At 42.5% G+C, this 18,832-nt stretch overlaps 1 protein-coding gene across 5 annotated transcripts in view; it reads left to right on the top strand.

The window, feature by feature from the left end:
• fer1l4 (fer-1 like family member 4) overlaps window positions 1-18,832 on the top strand; it is a 407,998-nt gene that overhangs the window by 84,272 nt on the left and 304,894 nt on the right. For all 5 annotated transcript variants that reach the window (XM_063040941.1, XM_063040940.1, XM_063040943.1 and 2 more), the window contains exons 9-10: window positions 5,244-5,375; window positions 13,647-13,709. In XM_063040941.1, the coding sequence (XP_062897011.1) occupies window positions 5,244-5,375; window positions 13,647-13,709 (195 nt within the window). The remainder of the gene's footprint in view (window positions 1-5,243; window positions 5,376-13,646; window positions 13,710-18,832) is intronic.

The raw sequence follows: 18,832 nt of genomic DNA, 5'->3' as shown, positions 1-18,832 counted from the left end.
CATGCTGAGTGTCTGCCCCTGGACTGAGGAGGAAGGGCAAGGCGGAATCACCTTTAGATAGGAATCCGTGGGAGGAGCCACAGGGGCAGTCAGCAGAGGGGCGTGTCCAGACAGTTAACCCAGTTACAACATATATATGGTTTACCACACGTTGTCTTGTCAGTACATCTAAGACTATGTTATCTCATCAGTAAATCTCAGACTGTGTTGCATCGTCAGTAAATCTCAGACTGTGTTGTGTCATCAGTGAATCTCAGGCTGTGTCGTCAGTCAATCTCAGACTATTTTCAGTGAATCTCAGACTGTATTATCTCGTCAGTAAATCTCAGACTGTGTCATCAGTAAGTCACAGAATATGTTGTGTCGTCAGCAGATCTCAAACTGTGTTGTCTCGTCAGTAAATCTCAGACTGTGTCGTCAGTGAATCTCAGACTGTGTCGTCAGTGAATCTCAGACTGTGTCATCAGTAAGTCTCAGACTGTGTCGTCAGTGAATCTCAGACTGTGTCGTCAGCGAAACTCAGACTGTGTTTTCTCAGTAAATCTCAGACTGTTATGTTGTCACTGAATATCAGGCAGTGTAGTCAGTAAATCTCGGACTGTGATCAGAGTCAGTAAATCTCGGATTTATTGTGTTCTCAACAAATCCAATTATTTTCAGTAAATGGCAAAATTCTGCACTTACAGTATGTGTTATGGTCTTATAGCACAGGAAAAGCCATGTTGATGTTGTGTCGTCAGGAACTCTCAGACTGTGTTGTGTCATCAGTAAACCTCAGACTGTGTTGTGTCGTCAGTAAATCTCAGGCTGTTTTGTGTCATCAGTAAATCTCAGACTGTGTTATAGAACATAGAATAGTACAGCACAGTACAGGCCCTTCGGCCCACAATGTTGTGCCGACCCTCAAACCCTGCCTCCCATATAAGCCCCCACCTTAGATTCCTCCATATACCTGTCTAGTAGTCTCTTAAACTTCACTAGTGTATCTGCCTCCACCACTGACTCAGGCAGTGCATTCCACGCACCAACCACTCTCTGAGTAAAAAATCTTACTCTAATATTCCCCTTGAACTTCCCACCCCTTACCTTAAAGCCATATCCTCTTGTATTGAGCAGCGGTGCCCTGGGGAAGAGGCGCTGGCTATCCACTCTATCTATTCCTCTTATTATCTTGTACACCTCTATCATGTCTCCTCTCATCCTCCTTCTCTCCAAAGAGTAAAGCCCTAGCTCCCTTAATCTCTGATCATAATGCATACTTTCTAAACCAGGCAGCATCCTGGTAAATCTTCTCTGTACCCTTTCCAATGCTTCCACATCCTTCCTATAGTGAGGTGACCAGAACTGGACACAGTACTCCAAGTGTGGCCTAACCAGAGTTTTATAGAGCTGCATCATTACATCGTGACTCTTAAACTCTATCCCTCGACTTATGAAAGCTAACACCCCATAAGCTTTCTTAACTACCCTATCCACCTGTGAGGCAACTTTCAGGGATCTGTGGACATGTACCCCCAGATCCCTCTGCTCCTCCACACTACCAAGTATCCTGCCATTTACTTTGTACTCTGCCTTGGAGTTTGTCCTTCCAAAGTGTACCACCTCACACTTCTCCGGGTTGAACTCCATCTACCACTTCTCAGCCCACTTCTGCATCCTATCAATGTCTCTCTGCAATCTTTTACAATCCTCTACACTATCTACAACACCACCAACTTTTGTGTCGTCTGCAAACTTGTCAACACACCCTTCTACCCCCACATCCAGGTCGTTAATAAAAATCACAGCTTTCCCACCACAGACGTAAGGCTCACTGGTCTATAATTACCCGGACTATCTCTACTACCTTTTTTGAACAAGGGACCAACATCCGCCTCCCTCCAATCCTCCGGTACCATTCCCGTGGACAACGAGGACATAAAGATCCTAGCCAGAGGCTCAGCAATCTCTTCTCTCGCCTCGTGGAGCAGCCTGGGGAATATTCCGTCAGGCCCTGTGGACTTATCTGTCCTAATGTATTTTAACAACTCCAACACTTCCTCTCCCTTAATATCAACATGCTCCAGAACATCAACCTCACTCATATTGTCCTCACCATCATCAAGTTCCCTCTCATTGGTGAATACCGAAGAGAAGTATTCATTGAGGACCTCGCTCACTTCCACAGCCTCCAGGAACATCTTCCCATCTTTATCTCTAATCGGTCCTACCTTCACTCCTGTCATCCTTTTTTTCTTCACATAATTGAAGAATGCCTTGGGGTTTTCATTTACCCTACTCGCCAAAGCATCTCATGCCCCCTTCTTGCTCTTCTCAGCCCCTTCGTAAGCTCCTTTCTTGCTTCCCTATATTCCTCAATAGACCCATCTGATCCTTGCTTCCTAAACCTCATGTATGCTGCCTACTTCCACCTGACTAGATTTTCCACCTCACTTGTCACCCATGGTTCCTTCACCCTACCATTCTTTATCTTCCTCACTGGGACAAATTTATCCCTTACATCCTGCAAGAGATCTCTAAACATTGACCACATGTCCATAGTACATTTCCCTGCAAAAACATCATCCCAATTCACACCTGCAAGTTCTAGCCTTATAACCTCATAATTTGCCTTTCCCCAATTAAAAATTTTCCTGTCCTCTTTGGTTCTATCCTTTTCCATGATAATTATAAAGCCCAGGGAGCGGTGGTCACTGTCCCCCAGATGCTCACCCACTGAGAGATCTGTGACCTGACCCGGTTCATTACCTAGTACTAGATCTAGTATGGCATTCCCCCTGGTCGGCCTGTCCACATACTGTGACAGGAATCCATCCTGGACACACGTAACAAATTCTGCCCCATCTAAACCCTTGGAACTAATCAGCAGCCAATCAATATTATGTTGTCAGTAAATCTCAGACTGTGTTGTGTTGTCAGTAAATCTCAGACTGTGTTGTGTTGTCAGTAAATATCAGACTGCGTTGTGTCGTCAGTAAATCTCAGACTGTGTTGTGTCATCAGTAAATTTTAGACTGTGTTGTCAGTAAATATCAGACTATGTTGTGTCGTCAGTAAATCTCAGACTGTGTTGTGTCGTCAGTAAATCTCAGACTGTGTTCTGTCGTCAGTAAATCTCAGACTGTCATCAGTATATCTCAGACTGTGTTGTGTCATCAGTAAATTTCAGACTGTGTTGTGTTGTCAGTAAATCTCAGACTGTGTCATCAGTAAATTTCAGACTGTGTTGTGTCATCAATAAATCTCAGACTGTGTTGTGTTGTCAGTAAATATCAGACTGCGTTGTGTTGTCAGTAAATCTCAGGCTGTCATCAGTAAACTTCAGACTGTTGTGTTGTCAGTAAATCTCAGACTGTGTTGTGTCGTCAGTAAATCTCAGACTGTGTTGTGTCGTCAGTAAATCTCAGACTGTCATCAGTATATCTCAGACTGTGTTGCGTCATCAGTAAATTTCAGACTGTGTTGTGTTATCAGTAAATATCAGACTGTGTTGTGTTGTCAGTAAATCTCAGACTGTGTCATCAGTAAATATCAGACCGTGTTGTGTTGTCAGTAAATATCAGACTGTGTTGTGTCGTCAGTAAATATCAGACTGTGTTGTGTCGTCAGTAAATCTCAGACTGTTGTGTCGTCAGTAAATCTCAGACTGTGTTGTGTTGTCAGTAAATATCAGACTGTGTTGTGTTGTCAGTAAATCTCAGACTGTGTCATCAGTAAATATCAGACTGTGTTGTGTTGTCAGTAAATATCAGACTGTGTTGTGTTGTCAGTAAATATCAGACTGTGTCATCAGTAAATCTCAGACTGTGTTGTGTCATCAGTAAATCTCAGACTGTCATCAGTAAATCTCAGACTGTCATCAGTAAATCTCAGACTGTGTTGTGTCTTCAGTAAATTTCAGACTGTGTTGTGTCTTCAGTAAATTTCAGACTGTGTTGTGTCGTCAGTGAATCTCAGACTGTGTTGTCTCATCAGTAAATCTCAGACTGTGTTGTCATCAGTAAATCTCAGAGTGTGTCTTCAGTAAATCTCAGAGTGTGTCATCAGTAAATCTCAGAGTGTGTCGTCAGTAAACCTCAGACTGTTTTTGGATGTCAGTAAACTCGGACTGTGTTGTTTTGTCAGTAAATCTTAGACTGTGTCGTCAGTAAATCTCAGTCTGTGTCATCTGTGAATCTCAGACTGTGTTGTCAGTAAATCTCAGACTGTTAGCCTCGTCAAGTTATATCCTGAGCACATCACTGACTAGATTCCTTCTGGCTCTGGTTCCAGTGGCATCTGCCCTTCACTTTTACCCTTATCCTTTTCCCATAGTCACCAATGTTACTGATCAGTTTCTAGTATTGGTAGCTTCCGTCTTCCCACTTAGCACCTCCCACTTCTGGCTCCACCTTCAATGTCCCCTATCCCATCCCTCAGTCCACGTGTATATTTCTCATTTGTTTTTGACTACTTCGAACCATCACCCATCTCCTAACTTGACCCCAATACTCCCCTACTTGGCTCTATCTGCCCTTCAATCTGTAGCTGTCCTTTTTTCTCTGGACCCTGCCTCACCATTCTCTCTCTTCACTTTATATTGTCTATCTCCCCTTTCAACTCTTAGTTCTGATATCATGTTTTAACCCATACCATCAGTAGTTCCTGTCCTCCTCAGATATTTCTGCACCCACTGAGTTCCTCCAGCAAAATGTTGCTCCAGATTCCAGCATGTGTAGTCTCTTGTGACTTCAGTCACTTGCCCTGCCTCATTTCTCAATAAAGAGGCCAAGAGCTGTCCACTCTCTGGTTAGGGTTTCTACTTATTACTTGACAACATATTCTGCCCTCATCCAAGCTCCTAGCATGACGGCTGTTTCAGTTTATATCAGTGAAGTCAATATCACCTGCTATTTCAATTATTCTTCTGTGATCTCCCCACATGTGTATTTGCTCCTTTAATTCACAATGGCCATTGTGAAACCTTTAGCAAAATTTCACCAAAATGATTACCCCCTACTTATTTCTAAATTCCACTCACATACCTTCACTGGACAATCAGCCAGGAATATCTTCTGGAAATATTAGAATAATATTTGTTATCACTGGATTATTTGAGCTGAATTTTATTATTTTCATGCTACAGGGAGCTGTTAAATGATGAGAACATGTTCTATATATCAAACTGAGCTGAGTTGTAGATTTGATAGGCTGCATATTGAAACGTGGGATATCTTTAGTGATGATTTTATTTTCCCAATTAGATTGCTGTTACCATTACTGAGGCACGAAAATTAATCGGCGTCAACATCGATCCAGTAGTTTATGTGAAAGTGGGAGACGAGAAAAAACACACAGCTACACAGAAGTCCACCAATTGCCCATTTTATAATGAGGTAAATCTGCTAATTACTGAAGCTATGGTCAACAGAATAATTCAGAAATGAAAATAATCATCTCCAGACTTGATTTGCTGAAAAATGGCTCAGAGTGGGTTTGACAGAACTTGATTTATGGGCTGTAAGGGACAGTAAGGGCTCTGATTTACAAGATGTATTGGCTCAGTAACTAATGGGACAAAGTGAACTGTATTTAAACATGTCTAAATGCCTTTTAAATGTCATCATTGTGCTTGTCTCTAGCATTTCCTCTCACAGCTCTTTCGACACACGTACTATGTGGTGTGTGGAAAAAGTTCCTTTCCCCCAGGGCCTTTCAAAGTTTTCCCGTCCCACTTTAAACCTTTGCCACCTAGGTTTTCCCTATGGCTGTTCACTTTATCTATGACCTTCATGATTTTATAAACCTCCATCAGGTCACCCCTTAGCCTTCTCTCTGTTGAAAAATAGTTATAACCCATCCAGTTACTCCCTTTAACTCAACCCCTGCAAGCTGGTAACAGCTTCATATACACAAAATAATCTGCAGATGCTGGGATCAAAGCAACACTCACAACACACTGGAAGAACTCAGCAGGTCGGGCAGCATCAGTGGAAACAATGAGTCGACGTTTCGGGCCGGAACCCTTCGTCCCTTCGATCCCAACTGGTCCATTTGATCAACGTCTCATTGTAATCTTAGGTTATCTTTTTCACTGTCTACAATATTACCAATTTTAATGTCATCATCAAACTTAGCAACCATGGAATATGTTTTCATCCGAATCATTGATCTTTGACGAGCCACACCGATCTCTGTGGCACACCACTGGCTGGTAGGAATTGCAACCCTCCGCTACCACCATCTGTTTGCTTTCACTCAGCTAATTTCAGATCCAGTCAGCTAGCTCACCTTAGATCAAGGTAATATAATTTTCCAGTCTAACCTACTATGCAGCATTTTTTCAACAGTCTTACTAAAGCCAATGTAGACAATGTGTACAGGTACTGCCCTTCCCATATCAACCCACTCAGTCTTTTGTTCGAATTTGTGGCACAATTTCCCACACATAAAACCATACTGAATTTTCCTAATCAATCCTTTCCAAATACTGGTAGATCCTGTCATTGAAAATCCCCTCCAGTAACTTTCCCAATTTCAGGCTCTCTGCAGTTCCCTAACTTGTTCTTGCAGTTCTTCTTAACTAAAGGAACAACAATATATCATTATTTATTTCCCTTAATTCCTTACCCTCCATAACATTCTCCATGGTAAACACAGATGAAAAATATTTTTAAAGATTTCTTGTGACAACTCATGTAGACAAATACATTGATAACCTTGTTATCTTTTTGTTCTCAATGAGTTTGTAGACTTTTTTTGATAATCTTCTTCACCTTGTCCATAAATTTGTGATCTTTAATTACAGTTAAATCAACATTTGATGCATGCTGTGTAATGGATATTGTTATTGTTATTCCGAACCACCTGTAACAATATCCATTGGTATCTACCATACAGTAACATTGTGATCTGATATATGTGTTATGAAAAATATCATTACTGGAACCTTCAACTTAAGGTTGTTAAGTAATTTAATGGTGTCCATATTTTTTGATGTTTACCCAGGATATCAGTGGATTAAATCTGTACTATTGGCTTGCACTATTTCTGAAATTATCCATTGGTGAAGAGTGATTGCTGGATGGAATGCTGAAGACTTTTCCAGACTGAATTATACTCTTTAAAATTAGTTCTGCAGAGGGAAAGCACAGAAATATTCTAGTGCTGTTTAATAATAAGGTTATTAGATTATGAGAACACTCAGTCCTCTTTTATTGTCATTTAGAAATGCAGACATGCACTAAGAAATGATACAATGTTTCTCCAGCGTGATATCACAGAAAACAGGACAGACCAAAGACTAACACTGACAAAACCACATAATTGTACCATATAGTTACAGCAGTGCAAAGCAATACTATAATTTGATGAAGAACAGTCCATAGGCATGGTAAAAAAAAGTCTCAAAGTCCCGAGTTGATCGACTCCCAAGTCCCCGATAGCGGCGGCAAAAGGGAGAAACTCCCTGCCATAAACCTCCAAGCACCGTCAACTTGCCGATACCTTAGAAGCACCCAACCACAGCCGACCCCGAGTCCATCCTTCCCAAAACTTCGAGCTTCTGACCAGCCTCTCTGATACAGCCTCCCGAGTGCCATCCTCTGCCGAGCGCCTTCGACTTCTCCCGGCCGCTGAAACACGCAAAGCCGAGGATTTCGAGGCCTTCAGCTCCAGAGATTCCGGTTACCACACAGTAGCAGTGGTAGCAAAGCAGACATTTCAGAAGTTTTCAGATGTTCCGCTATGCACTCACGTCTGTCTCCATCAAATCAGGATTGTGCACGGTCCTCTACTTGACAGATAACAGATATTCATCACCGGAGAGGCCGCGCGCGCTGTTGTCATGCCGCCATCTTCTCCCGATTATAGTAGATGATTAACTATCCACATATTGACTGGGAATCCCATATTATAAAAGGACTAGACGGGATAGAGTTTGTCAAATGTGCTCAGGAAGTTTCCTTCATCAGTACATAGAAGTCCCAATGAGGGAATGGGTCATACTGGATCTGCTACTAGACAGGGCAGGTGACAGAAGTTTGTGAAGGGGAACACTTCACATCCAGTGACCACAATGCCATTGGTTTCAAAGTAAATATGCAAAAAGAAAGGTCTAGTCTGCGCGTTGTGATTCTAAATTGGAGAAAGGCCATTTTGATGGTATCAGAAATGATCTGGCATGTGTGAATTGGGACAGGTTGTTTACTAGCCAAGGTGTATTTAGAAAGAGGGAGGCCTTCAAAAACAAAAATTGGAGTTTGCAAACTGCCTTTCAGAATATGAGGTAAAGATAACAGGTGTAGGGAACCTTAGTTTTCAAGAGATATTGAGGCCCTGGAGGTCCATAGCAGGTATTGGCAAGTAGAAATAAATAAATGAAGTGTTTATGGATTACAAGAAATATAAGGAACACTTACAAAAGAAATCAGGAAGGCTAAAAGAAAGCATGAAGTTTCTTTAGCAGACAAGGTGAAGGAGGATCATAGAAACAGAAACATAGAAGACCTACAGCACAATACAGGCTCTTCGGCCCACAAAGCTGTGCTCGAAAAAAGCGAGGTAACGGACTTTTTAACATCGTAAACCAGCGAGTTGTTTCTCCTGTCTCCCCGCTCACTGGGAAAGTGGAGACACCTTTTTCTCCGCTATTAGGGAGAGAGAATCTGCGGTATGTCAAATGCCGTGTGTAACGCGAAGCCTTGGGGTAACTTCAAGTTTGTGTTTTTGCTATTGCTTTGCTCACACTTGAGTGCTTGTTGATGGTACCAATCCTTGCGTTTTTTACTGATGGGGAGAGGGGTGATTGTTGCTCACTGCAGCTTATGCACGGGAGGGAGGGGAGCTGGGGGGTACTTTGGGGTTCTTATGCTTATCTGTCCTTCATTCTATGGGGCACTTCTCTGTTTTTGTGGATGTTTGGGAAGAAAAAGCATTTCATGATGTATATCGTATACACTTCTCTGACATTAAATTTGACATTTGAACCTTTGAACATGTACTTACTTTAGAAATTATCTAGGGTTACCTATAGCCCTCTATTTTTCCAAGTTCCATCAACCTATCCTGGAATTTCTTAAAAGCCCCTATTGTATCTGCCTCCATCACCTTCGCCGGCAGCTGATTCCACACTCTCACCACTGTCTGTGTAAAAAAAAAAAAAAAAAAAAAAAAAAAACAAACTTACCCCTGGCATCTCCACTGTACTCACTTTCAAAAACCTTATAACTGTGCCCTCTCGTGTTAGCCATTTCAGCCCCGGGAAAAAGCATCTGACTAGTCACACGATCAATGCCTCTCATCATCTTATACACCTCTGTCAGATCACCTCTCATCCTTCGTCGCTCCAAGGAAAAAAGGCCAAGTTCACTCAACCTATTCTCATAAGGCATGCTCCACAATCCAGGAAACATCCTTGTAAATCTCCTCTGCAAGCTTTCTATAGTTTCCTGTATCCTATATTCTATATCCTTCCTGTAGTGCGGTGACCAGAACTGAGCACAGTACTCCAAGTGGTGTCTGACCAGGGTCCTATATACCTGTAACATTACCTCTCGGCTCTTATACTCAATCTTACGGTTGATGAAGGCCAATGTACTGTATGTCTTCTTAACCACAGGGTCAACCTACGCAGCAGCTTTGGGTGTCCAATAGACTTGGACCCCAAGATCTCTCTGATCCTCCACACTGCCAAGAGTCTTACCATTAATACTATATTCTGCCAGCATACTTAACCTACCAAAATGAACCACTTCACACTTATCTGAAATCCATCTGCCACTTCTCAGCCCAGTTTTGCATCCTATCAATGTCCCACTGTAACCTCTGACAGCTCTCCACACTATGCACAACACCTCCAACCTTTGTGTCATCAGCAAATTTACTAACCCATCCCTCCACTTCCTCATCCAGGTCATTTATAAAAATCATGAAGAGTAGATGTCCCAGAACAGATCCCTGAGGCACACCACTGGTCACCAGTCTCCATGGAGAATATGACCCATCTACTACCACTCTTTGCCTTCTTTGGGCAAGCGAATTCTGGAACCACAAAACAACGTCCCCTTGCATCCCATGCCTCTTTACTTTCTCAATAAGTCTTGCATGGGGTACCTTGTCAAATGCCTTGCTGAAATCCATATACGTTACATCAACTGCTCAACCATCATCACTATGTTTAGTCAATTCAATCAGGCTTGTAAGGCACGGCCTGCCTTTGACAACACCATGCTGACTATTACTAATCATTTTATGCCTCTCCAAATGCTCATAAATCCTGCCTCTCAGGATCTTTTCCAGCAACTTACCGACCACTGAAGATAGACTCACTGGTCTATAATTTCCTGGGCTATCTCTACTCGCATTCTTGAATAGGGGAACAACATCTGCAACCCTCCAATCATCTGGAACCTCTCCCGTCCCCATTGATGTTGCAAAGATCATTGCCAGAGGCTCAGTAATCTCCTCCCTCACCTCCTACAGTAGCCTGGGGTATATCTTGTCCGGTCCCGGAGACTTATCCAACTTGTTACTTTCCAAAAGCTCCAGCACATCCTCCTTCTTAATGTCTATATGCTCAATCTTTTCAATCCACTCTAAGTCATCCCTACAACTGCCAGGATACCTTTTTGTAGTGAATACTGAACCAAAGTATTCATTAAGTACCTCTCCTATCTCCTCCAGTTCCATACACACTTTTCCACTGTCACACTTGATTGGTCCTATTCTCTCATGTCTTATCCTCTTGCTCTTCACATACTTGAGAATGCCTTGGGGTTTGCTTTAATCCTGCTTGCCAAGGCCTTCTTATGGCCCCTTCTGGCTCTCCTAATTGCATTCTTAATGCTCCTTCCTGCTAGCCTTATAATCTTCTAGATCTCTATCATTACCTAGTTTTTTGAACCTTTCGTAAGATTTTCTTTTCTTCTTGACTAAATTTTCAACAGCCTTTGTACACCATGGTTCCTGTACCCTATCATTCTTTCCCCATCTCATTGGAACGTACCTAAGCAGAATGCCACGCAAATATCCCATGGACATTTACAACATTTCTGGCGTACATTTCCCTGAGAATCCTAAGGAATTCTACAGGTATGTCAAGTGCAAAAGGATTACTAAGGACAAAATTGGTCTTCTGGAAGACCAGAATATTAATCCACAATGGAGCCAAAACAGTTGGGGGAGATCTTAAATGCATTTATTTTGTATTTATTCAAGAGATGGATACAGAGTCTATAGAAATGTGGCAAAGTGGCATCAACTTCATGGACCCTATACAGATTACAGTGGAGGAGGTGTTTGCTACTCTGGCCAAATCAGGGTGGATAAATCCCCAGGACCTGACAAAATGTTCCCTTGGACCCTATGGGAAGAAATTCAGAAAGGCTCTAAAAATAAACCAGGAAATTATAAGACCATAGGGCAGTGGGACATAGGAGCAGAATTAGGCTATTCAGCCCATCAAGTCTGTTCTGCCATTTCATCATGACTGATCCCAGTTCCCATTCAACCCTGAAGTTGAAATTCAAATTATAGGCTGGTGAATCTGACATCAGTTGTGGAAAAGTTATTGGAAGATATTCTAAGGAACTAGATATGTGGGCATTTGGATAGACATGGACCGATTAAGGATAGTCAGCATGGCTTCATGCAAGGTAGTCATGTCTAACCAATCTTAAAGAGTTTTTTGAGGAAGTTGTCAGAGAAATGGATGAAGGCAAGGCAGTGGATGTTGTCTACATGGACTTTAGTAAGACATTTGTGAAGATCATGCATGGGAGGCTGGTCCAGAGGGTTTAGACACTCAGCATTCAGGATAAGGTAAATTGGATTAGACATTGGCTTTGTGGTAGAATTTGTGAATGATACCAAGATTGGGGGTTTAGTGGACAGTGAGGAAAGCCATCCTAGCTCACGGAGGGATCTGCATCAACTGAAAAAATGGGCTAAAAATGGTAGATGGAATTTAATGTAGATAAATGCGAGGTTTCGCACTTTGGAGGGACCAACCAGGGTAGGTCTTACACAGTGAACAGTAGGGGCACTGAGGGGTGTGATGGAACAAAGGGATTTGGGAATACGGGTACATAATTCACTGAAAGCGGTGTCACAGGTAGATCAGGACAAAAAGAAAGCTTTTGGCACATTTGCCTTCATAAATTAATGTATCGGGTACAGAAGATGGGATGTTATGTTGAAGTTGTATAATATGTTGGTGAGACCTAATTTGTAGTATCGTATGCAGTTTTGGTCACCTACGGTGCCTATTAAAAAAATTCACCCCCCCCCACCCCCAGAGGTTTACATGTTTTATTGCTTTACAACATTGAATCACTGTGGATCTAATTTGTTATTTTTACACTGATCAACATAAAAAGATTCTATTGTATCAAAGTGGAAACTGATCTCTACAATGTGATCTAAATTAGTTAGTTGTCTTGCTGGAAAATAAATATTTTCCCAAGCCACAGTTCTCTTGCAGATTGCATCAGGTTTTCCTCCAGAATTTCCCTTTATTTTGCTGCATTCATTTTACCCTCTACCTTCACCAGCCTACCAGGGCCTGCTGCAGTGAAGCATCCCCACAACGTGATACAGCCACCACCATGCTTCATGATAGGGATAGTATGTTTTTGATCATGTGTGGTGTTTAGCTTACATCAAAAATAGCATTTAGTACTATAGCCAAGAAGCTCAATTTTGTTTCATCAGACCATAGAACCTTCTTCCAGCTGACTTCAGAGTCTCCCACATGCCTTCTGGCAAATTCTAGCCAAGGTTTTATTTGAGTTTTTTTTCAACAGTGGCTTTCTCTTTGCCACTCTCCCATAAAGCTGTGACTGGCGAAGCACCTGGGTAACAGTTCTTGTATGTGCAGTATCCCCCATCTCAACCACTGAAGCCTGTAATGCCTCCAGAGTTGTCATAGGTTTCTTGGTGGCCTCCCTCACTTCTCCCCTTCTTGCACAGTCTCTCAGTTTTTGAGGATGGCCTGCTCTAGGCAGACTTACAGCTCTGCCATATTCTTTCCATTCCTTGATGATTGACTTAACTGTACTTGAAGAGATATTCAATGACTTGGAAATTTTCTGCTATCCATCTCCTGACTTGTACTTTTCAGTAACTTTTTTGTGCAGTTGCTTGGAGTGTTCATTTGCCTTCATGGTGTAGTTTTTGCCAGGATACTGACTCACCAGATGGAAGCTTATGGTTCTGGTGAAGGTCATTGGAAGTAGGTTGTTTAAATGGTTTTGGCATGGACTAGATGGGCCCAATGGCGTGCTTCTGTGCTGCACCTCTATGACTCTATGATTATTTTGCTGGCTTGATTAGGTTGAAAGGATTGGATCCAACATGAAGCACAGGTTCCCTTGCAACTTTACTCCTCATTCTTGTGTCTTATTTTGACTCAGTTTCTCTCTCTTCATTAGAATAGTTTGACACACTGGGTATGTCCTAGTCCTTTTATTGGTGGTACATAACACAGGTAAAGAAGCATTATCTGCTTCTGTCAGATTAACCTGATGAGTTTCGGTCCATTTGACTTCCCTATATTTCTAGTACTTCCTGTTGTAATTACGACTACCAGTAATGCACTTCCTTCATCTCTACAGATGCCTAACTTGCTTTCATATTTTCATTACAATCTTCCTCTTTTTCCTTCCTAGTATTTTGTCTTCGAGTTTCAAGAGCCTGCAGCTGTCTTGTTTGATAAGATCATTGAAATTATTGTAAGTATGAAGCTCTTTAACAATCGAGTTCTTTGAATAATCATCAAATATAGTCATAGTCATATTTTATTGATCCCGGGGGAAATTGGTTTTCGTTACAATTGCACCATAAATAATTAAATAGTAATAAAACCATAAATAATTAAATAGTAATAAGTAAATTATGCCAGGAAATAAGTCCAGGACCAGCCTATTGGCTCAGGGTGTCTGACCCTCCAAGGGAGGAGTTGTAAAGTTTGATGGCCACAGGCAGGAATGACTTCCTATGACGTTCTGTGTTGCATCTCGGTGGAATGAGTCTCTGGCTGAATGTAGTCCTGTGCCCAACCAGTACATTATGCAGTGGATGGAAGAGATTGTCCAAGATGGCATGCAACTTGGACAGCATCCTCTTTTCAGACACCACCATCAGAGAATCCAGTTCCATCCCCACAACATCACTGGCCTTAGGAATGTGTTTGTTGATTCTGTTGGTGTCTGCTACCCCAGCACACAGCAGCAAACATGATCGCACTGGCCACCACAGACTTGTAGAACATCCTCAGCATCGTCTGGCAGATGTTAAAGGAAATATTCAACAATTGAAACAAAAATTTGATTTTTGATTGTGATTGTAAGAATGTTTACCAAAGTAGGGTTGTGTGATTCAAAGCAGTATTGTATTTTGGAAAGTGATTTTATAAATGGATGTAATTTTGCCAGGTTCATCTACACTTCCCTTCCATTTAACTCACTTGGACCATAATACCATAAGATATAGGAGCAAATTTAGGCCATTTAGCCCATCGAGTCTGATCTGCCATTTCATCATGGCTGATCCAATTTTCCTCTCAGCCCCAATCTCCTGCATTCTCCCCATACCCTGAACAATCAAGAATTTATCAACCTCTGCCGTAAATATACATAAAGACAGCCTCCATAGCTGTCTGTGGCAAAGAATTCCAGAGCTTCACCATGCTTTGGCTAAAGAAATTCCTCACCACCTCTCTTCTAAAAGGACACCCCTCTTTTCTGAGGTTTTGTCCTCTGGTCTTAGACTCTTCCACCACAGTAAACATCCTTTCCACATCCACTCTATCAAGGCCTTTCACCATTCAATTGGTTTCTGAATTCCAGTGAGTACGGGCCCAGAGCTATCAAACGCTCTTCATCTGACAAACCTCTCAATCTCAGAAACACTTTCGTGAATCTCCCTTGAACCCTCTCCAGTTTCAGCCTTTCTAAGATAAGGGGCTCTAAACTGCTCACAATACTCCAAGTGAGGCATCACCCATGCTTTATAAAGTCTCAACATTACAGCCTTGTTTTTATATTCTAGTCCTGTTGAAATGAATGCGAACATCACATTTGCCTTCTTCACCACAGACTCAACCTGCAAATTACCCTTAGGAAATCCTGCACAAGGACTTCCAAGAACCTTTGCACCTCCATTTAAAAAATAGTCAACCCTTTCATTTCTTCTATGAAAGTGCATGACAGTCCCGGCTCCTCTCCCCTCTTTGCCATTCTCCTAATCTAAGTCCTTCTGTATTCTCTGCACTTCCTCAAAACTACCTGCCCCTCCACCTATCTTCATATCCTCTGCAAAATTTGCAACAAAGCCACCAATTCTATCATTCAAATCATTAACGTATAACACAAAAAGAATCGGTCTCAACACAGACCCCTATGGAACACCACTAGTTACCGGCAGCCAACAAAAAAAGGCTCCTTTTATTCTTTGCCTCCTGCCAATCAGCCACTGCTTTATCCATGCTAGAATCTTTCCTGTAATACCATGGGCTGATAACTTGTGAAGCATCCTCATGTGTGGCACCTTGTCAAAAGCTTTCTGAAAATCCAAGTGCACAACATCTACCGATTCTCCTTTGTATATCTGCTTGTCATTGAATTCCAACAGATTTGTCAGGCAAGATTTTCTCTTGAGGCCTATTTTATCATGTGCCTCCAGGTACCCTGAGACCTATCCTTAATAATCAGACTAACTGGCCTATAGTTTCCTTTCTTCTACCTTCTCCCTTCTTGAAGAGTGAAATGACATTTGCAATTTTCTGGTCTATGGGAACCATTCCAGAATCTAGTGATTCTTGAAAGATCATTACTAATGCCTCCACACTCTCTTCAGCTACCTCTTTCAGAACTCTTGGGAGTATACCATCTGGTCCAGGTGACTCCGGGTCAGAGGGACGTAGGTTGGGGGACCACTTCGTTGGGCACCTCCGCTCCGTCCGCCAAAACAGACAGAATGTCCCAATAGCCACCCACTTCAACTCTGCTTCCCACTCCCATTCAGATATGTCCATACATGGCCTCCTCTACTGCCATGATGAGGCTAAACTCAGGTTGGAGGAGCAACACCTCATATACCGTCTAGGTAATCTCCAGCCCCTTGGTATGAGCATAGAATTCTCCAACTTCCGGTAATTCCCTCCCCCTCCCTTCCTCTATCCCTATGTCACTCTGCCCCCTCCCCCAGCTGCCTATCACTTCCCTCATGGTTCTGCCTCCGTCTACTACCCATTGCGTTTTCCCCTATTCTTTCTTTACCTTTCCTGCCCATTATCTCCCTGCCTCCTCTCCCCCACCCCTTTATCTTTCCCCTTACTGGTTTTTCACCTGGAACCTACCGGCCTTCTCCTTCCCACCCTCCCCCCACCTTCTTTATAGGGCCTCTGCCCCTTCCCTCTACAGTCCTGACGAAGGGTTCTGGCCCGAAACGTCGACTGATCTTTTCCATGGATGCTGCCCGACCTGCTGAGTTCCTCCAGCGTGTTGTGAGTGTTGCTTTGGTCCAGGTGACTTATCTACCTTCAGACCTTTCAGTTTCCCAAGAACCTTCTTTCTAGTTATGGTAACTTCACACACTTCACGATGCCTAATATCTGGAACTTCCACCATATTACTGGTGTCTTCCACAGTGAATACTGATGTAAAATACTTATTCAGTTCATTTGCCATTTTGTTGTCCACCATTAATACCTCTCCAGCATCATTTTCCAGTGGTCTAATATACACTTTCACCTTTCTTTTACACTTTAGGTATCTGAAGAAACTTCCATATCTTCTTTAATATTATTGGCTAGATTACTTTTGTATTCCATCTCAATACTTTGAATGATTTTTTCAGTTGCCTTCTGTTGGCTTCTCAATCCCCTAACTTCCCACAAAATTTTGCTCTACTATATGCCCTCTCCTTTGCTTTTATATTGGCTTTGACTTCTCTTGTTCACCATGATTCTGTCATGTTTTCTTTAGAATACTTCTTCCTCTTTGGGACGTACATATCCTGTGCCTTTCAAATTGCTTCCAGAAATCCCAGCCATTGCTGCTCTGCTGTCATCCTTGCCAGTGTTCTTTGCCAATCTCATGCCTCTGTAATTCCCTTTACTCTACTGTAACACTAATACATCTGACTTTAGCTTCTCCTTCTCAAATTTCAGGGTGAATTCATCATATTATGATCAGTTGCTCTAAGGGTTCTTTTGCCTTAAGCTTTCTATTCAATTTTAGTTGATTGCATAACACCCAATCCTAAATAGCTGATCCTCTAATGGGCTCAACCACAAGCTGCTCCGAAAAGCCAGCTTGTGGGTACTCTAGAAATTCTCCCTCTTGGAATCCTGCACCAACCTGATTTTCCCAATCTATCTGCATATTGAAGTCCCCCATGACTATTGTAATATTGCCCTTTTGGCATGCATTTTCTATCTCCCATTGTAATTTGTAGGCCACATCTTTACTACTCTTTGGGGGTCTGTATACAACTCCCATCAGGGTCTTTTTAACCTTACAGTTCCTTAGCTCTATTCACAATTATTCAACACCTTCTGACCTATGTCACCTCTTTCTAATGATATGATTTCATTTTTTACCAACAGAGCAACACTGCCCCCCTCTGCCTTCCTGCCCGTCCCTTTGATACACTGTGTACCCTTGGAGATTAAGCTTCTAGCTATAAGCTTTTAGCCATGATTCAGTGATGCTAACGAAATCATACATGCCAATCTGTAACTGTGCTGCAAATTCATTGACCTTATTCCATATACTGTGCACATTCAAATACAACACCTTTAGTCCTTTTGATATTGTCTGCCTTTTACGTTGCAACTCATCCTGTTGACTGCAATCTTTCCCTCACAACAGCTTCTCCACACTACACGTTGCCTCTGTTTGTAAACCAGCTACCTCATCTTCAGCATTATTATCTGCCTTTCCTCTGATACTTAAATATACACAGCTCAGGACGCTAGTTGCACCACGCTCAACCTTTTGACTTCTAATTTTGTTTGAGGTCTTACCAACACCTGTCTCCACAACCTCTCCAGTCACTATTCTGGCATTCTGGTTCCCATCCCCCTGTAACTCCAGTTTAAACCCACCATGCAGCATTAACAAATCTTCCCAACACCTCTAGGATATTAGTTCCCCCCCCCCCCCAGTTCAGGTGCAAGTTGTCCCTTCTGTACAGGTCCCACCATCCCTGGCAGAGAGCCCAATGATCCAAAAATCTTATGCTATCCCTTCTACACCAGTTCCTTAGCCACATATTAAACTGTATAATCTTCCTAGTTCTGGCCTCACTGGCATGTGGCATGGATAGCAACCCTGAGATCACAACAATGGAGGTCCTGCCCTTTAACTTGGCACCTAACTTTCCTAACCCTAACTACCTGAATGCCTTATGCAGAACCTTGTCACTCATCCCTCCAATGGCATTTGTACCTACATGGACCAAGACTTCTGACTGTTTACCCTCCCACTTAAGAATGCTAGGGACTCAATCCAAGATATCCTGGACCCTGGCACCTGGGAGGCACCATACCATCCGGGAATCTTGTTCTCATCCACTGAACCTCCTGTCCATTCCCCTAACTAATGAATCTCCTATCAGCACAGTGTGCCTCTTCTTTCCCCCTTCCCTTCTGAGTCACAGAGGCAGACTTGGTGCCAGAGACTCCACCACAGCGACTTTCATCTGTAAGACCAGAAGACCAGAAGACATAGGAGTAGAATTAGGCCATCTGGCCCATCAAGTCTGCTCTGCCATTCAATCATGGCTGATCCTTTTTTCCTATGCCCTCCTCAACCCCAGTTCCTGGCCTCCTCCCATAAATTTTGATGCC

Source organism: Mobula hypostoma, chromosome 2 (assembly GCF_963921235.1).
Source record: "Mobula hypostoma chromosome 2, sMobHyp1.1, whole genome shotgun sequence".
NCBI lineage: Eukaryota > Metazoa > Chordata > Chondrichthyes > Myliobatiformes > Myliobatidae > Mobula > Mobula hypostoma.
This window is presented reverse-complemented; position numbering and strand designations above follow the sequence as displayed.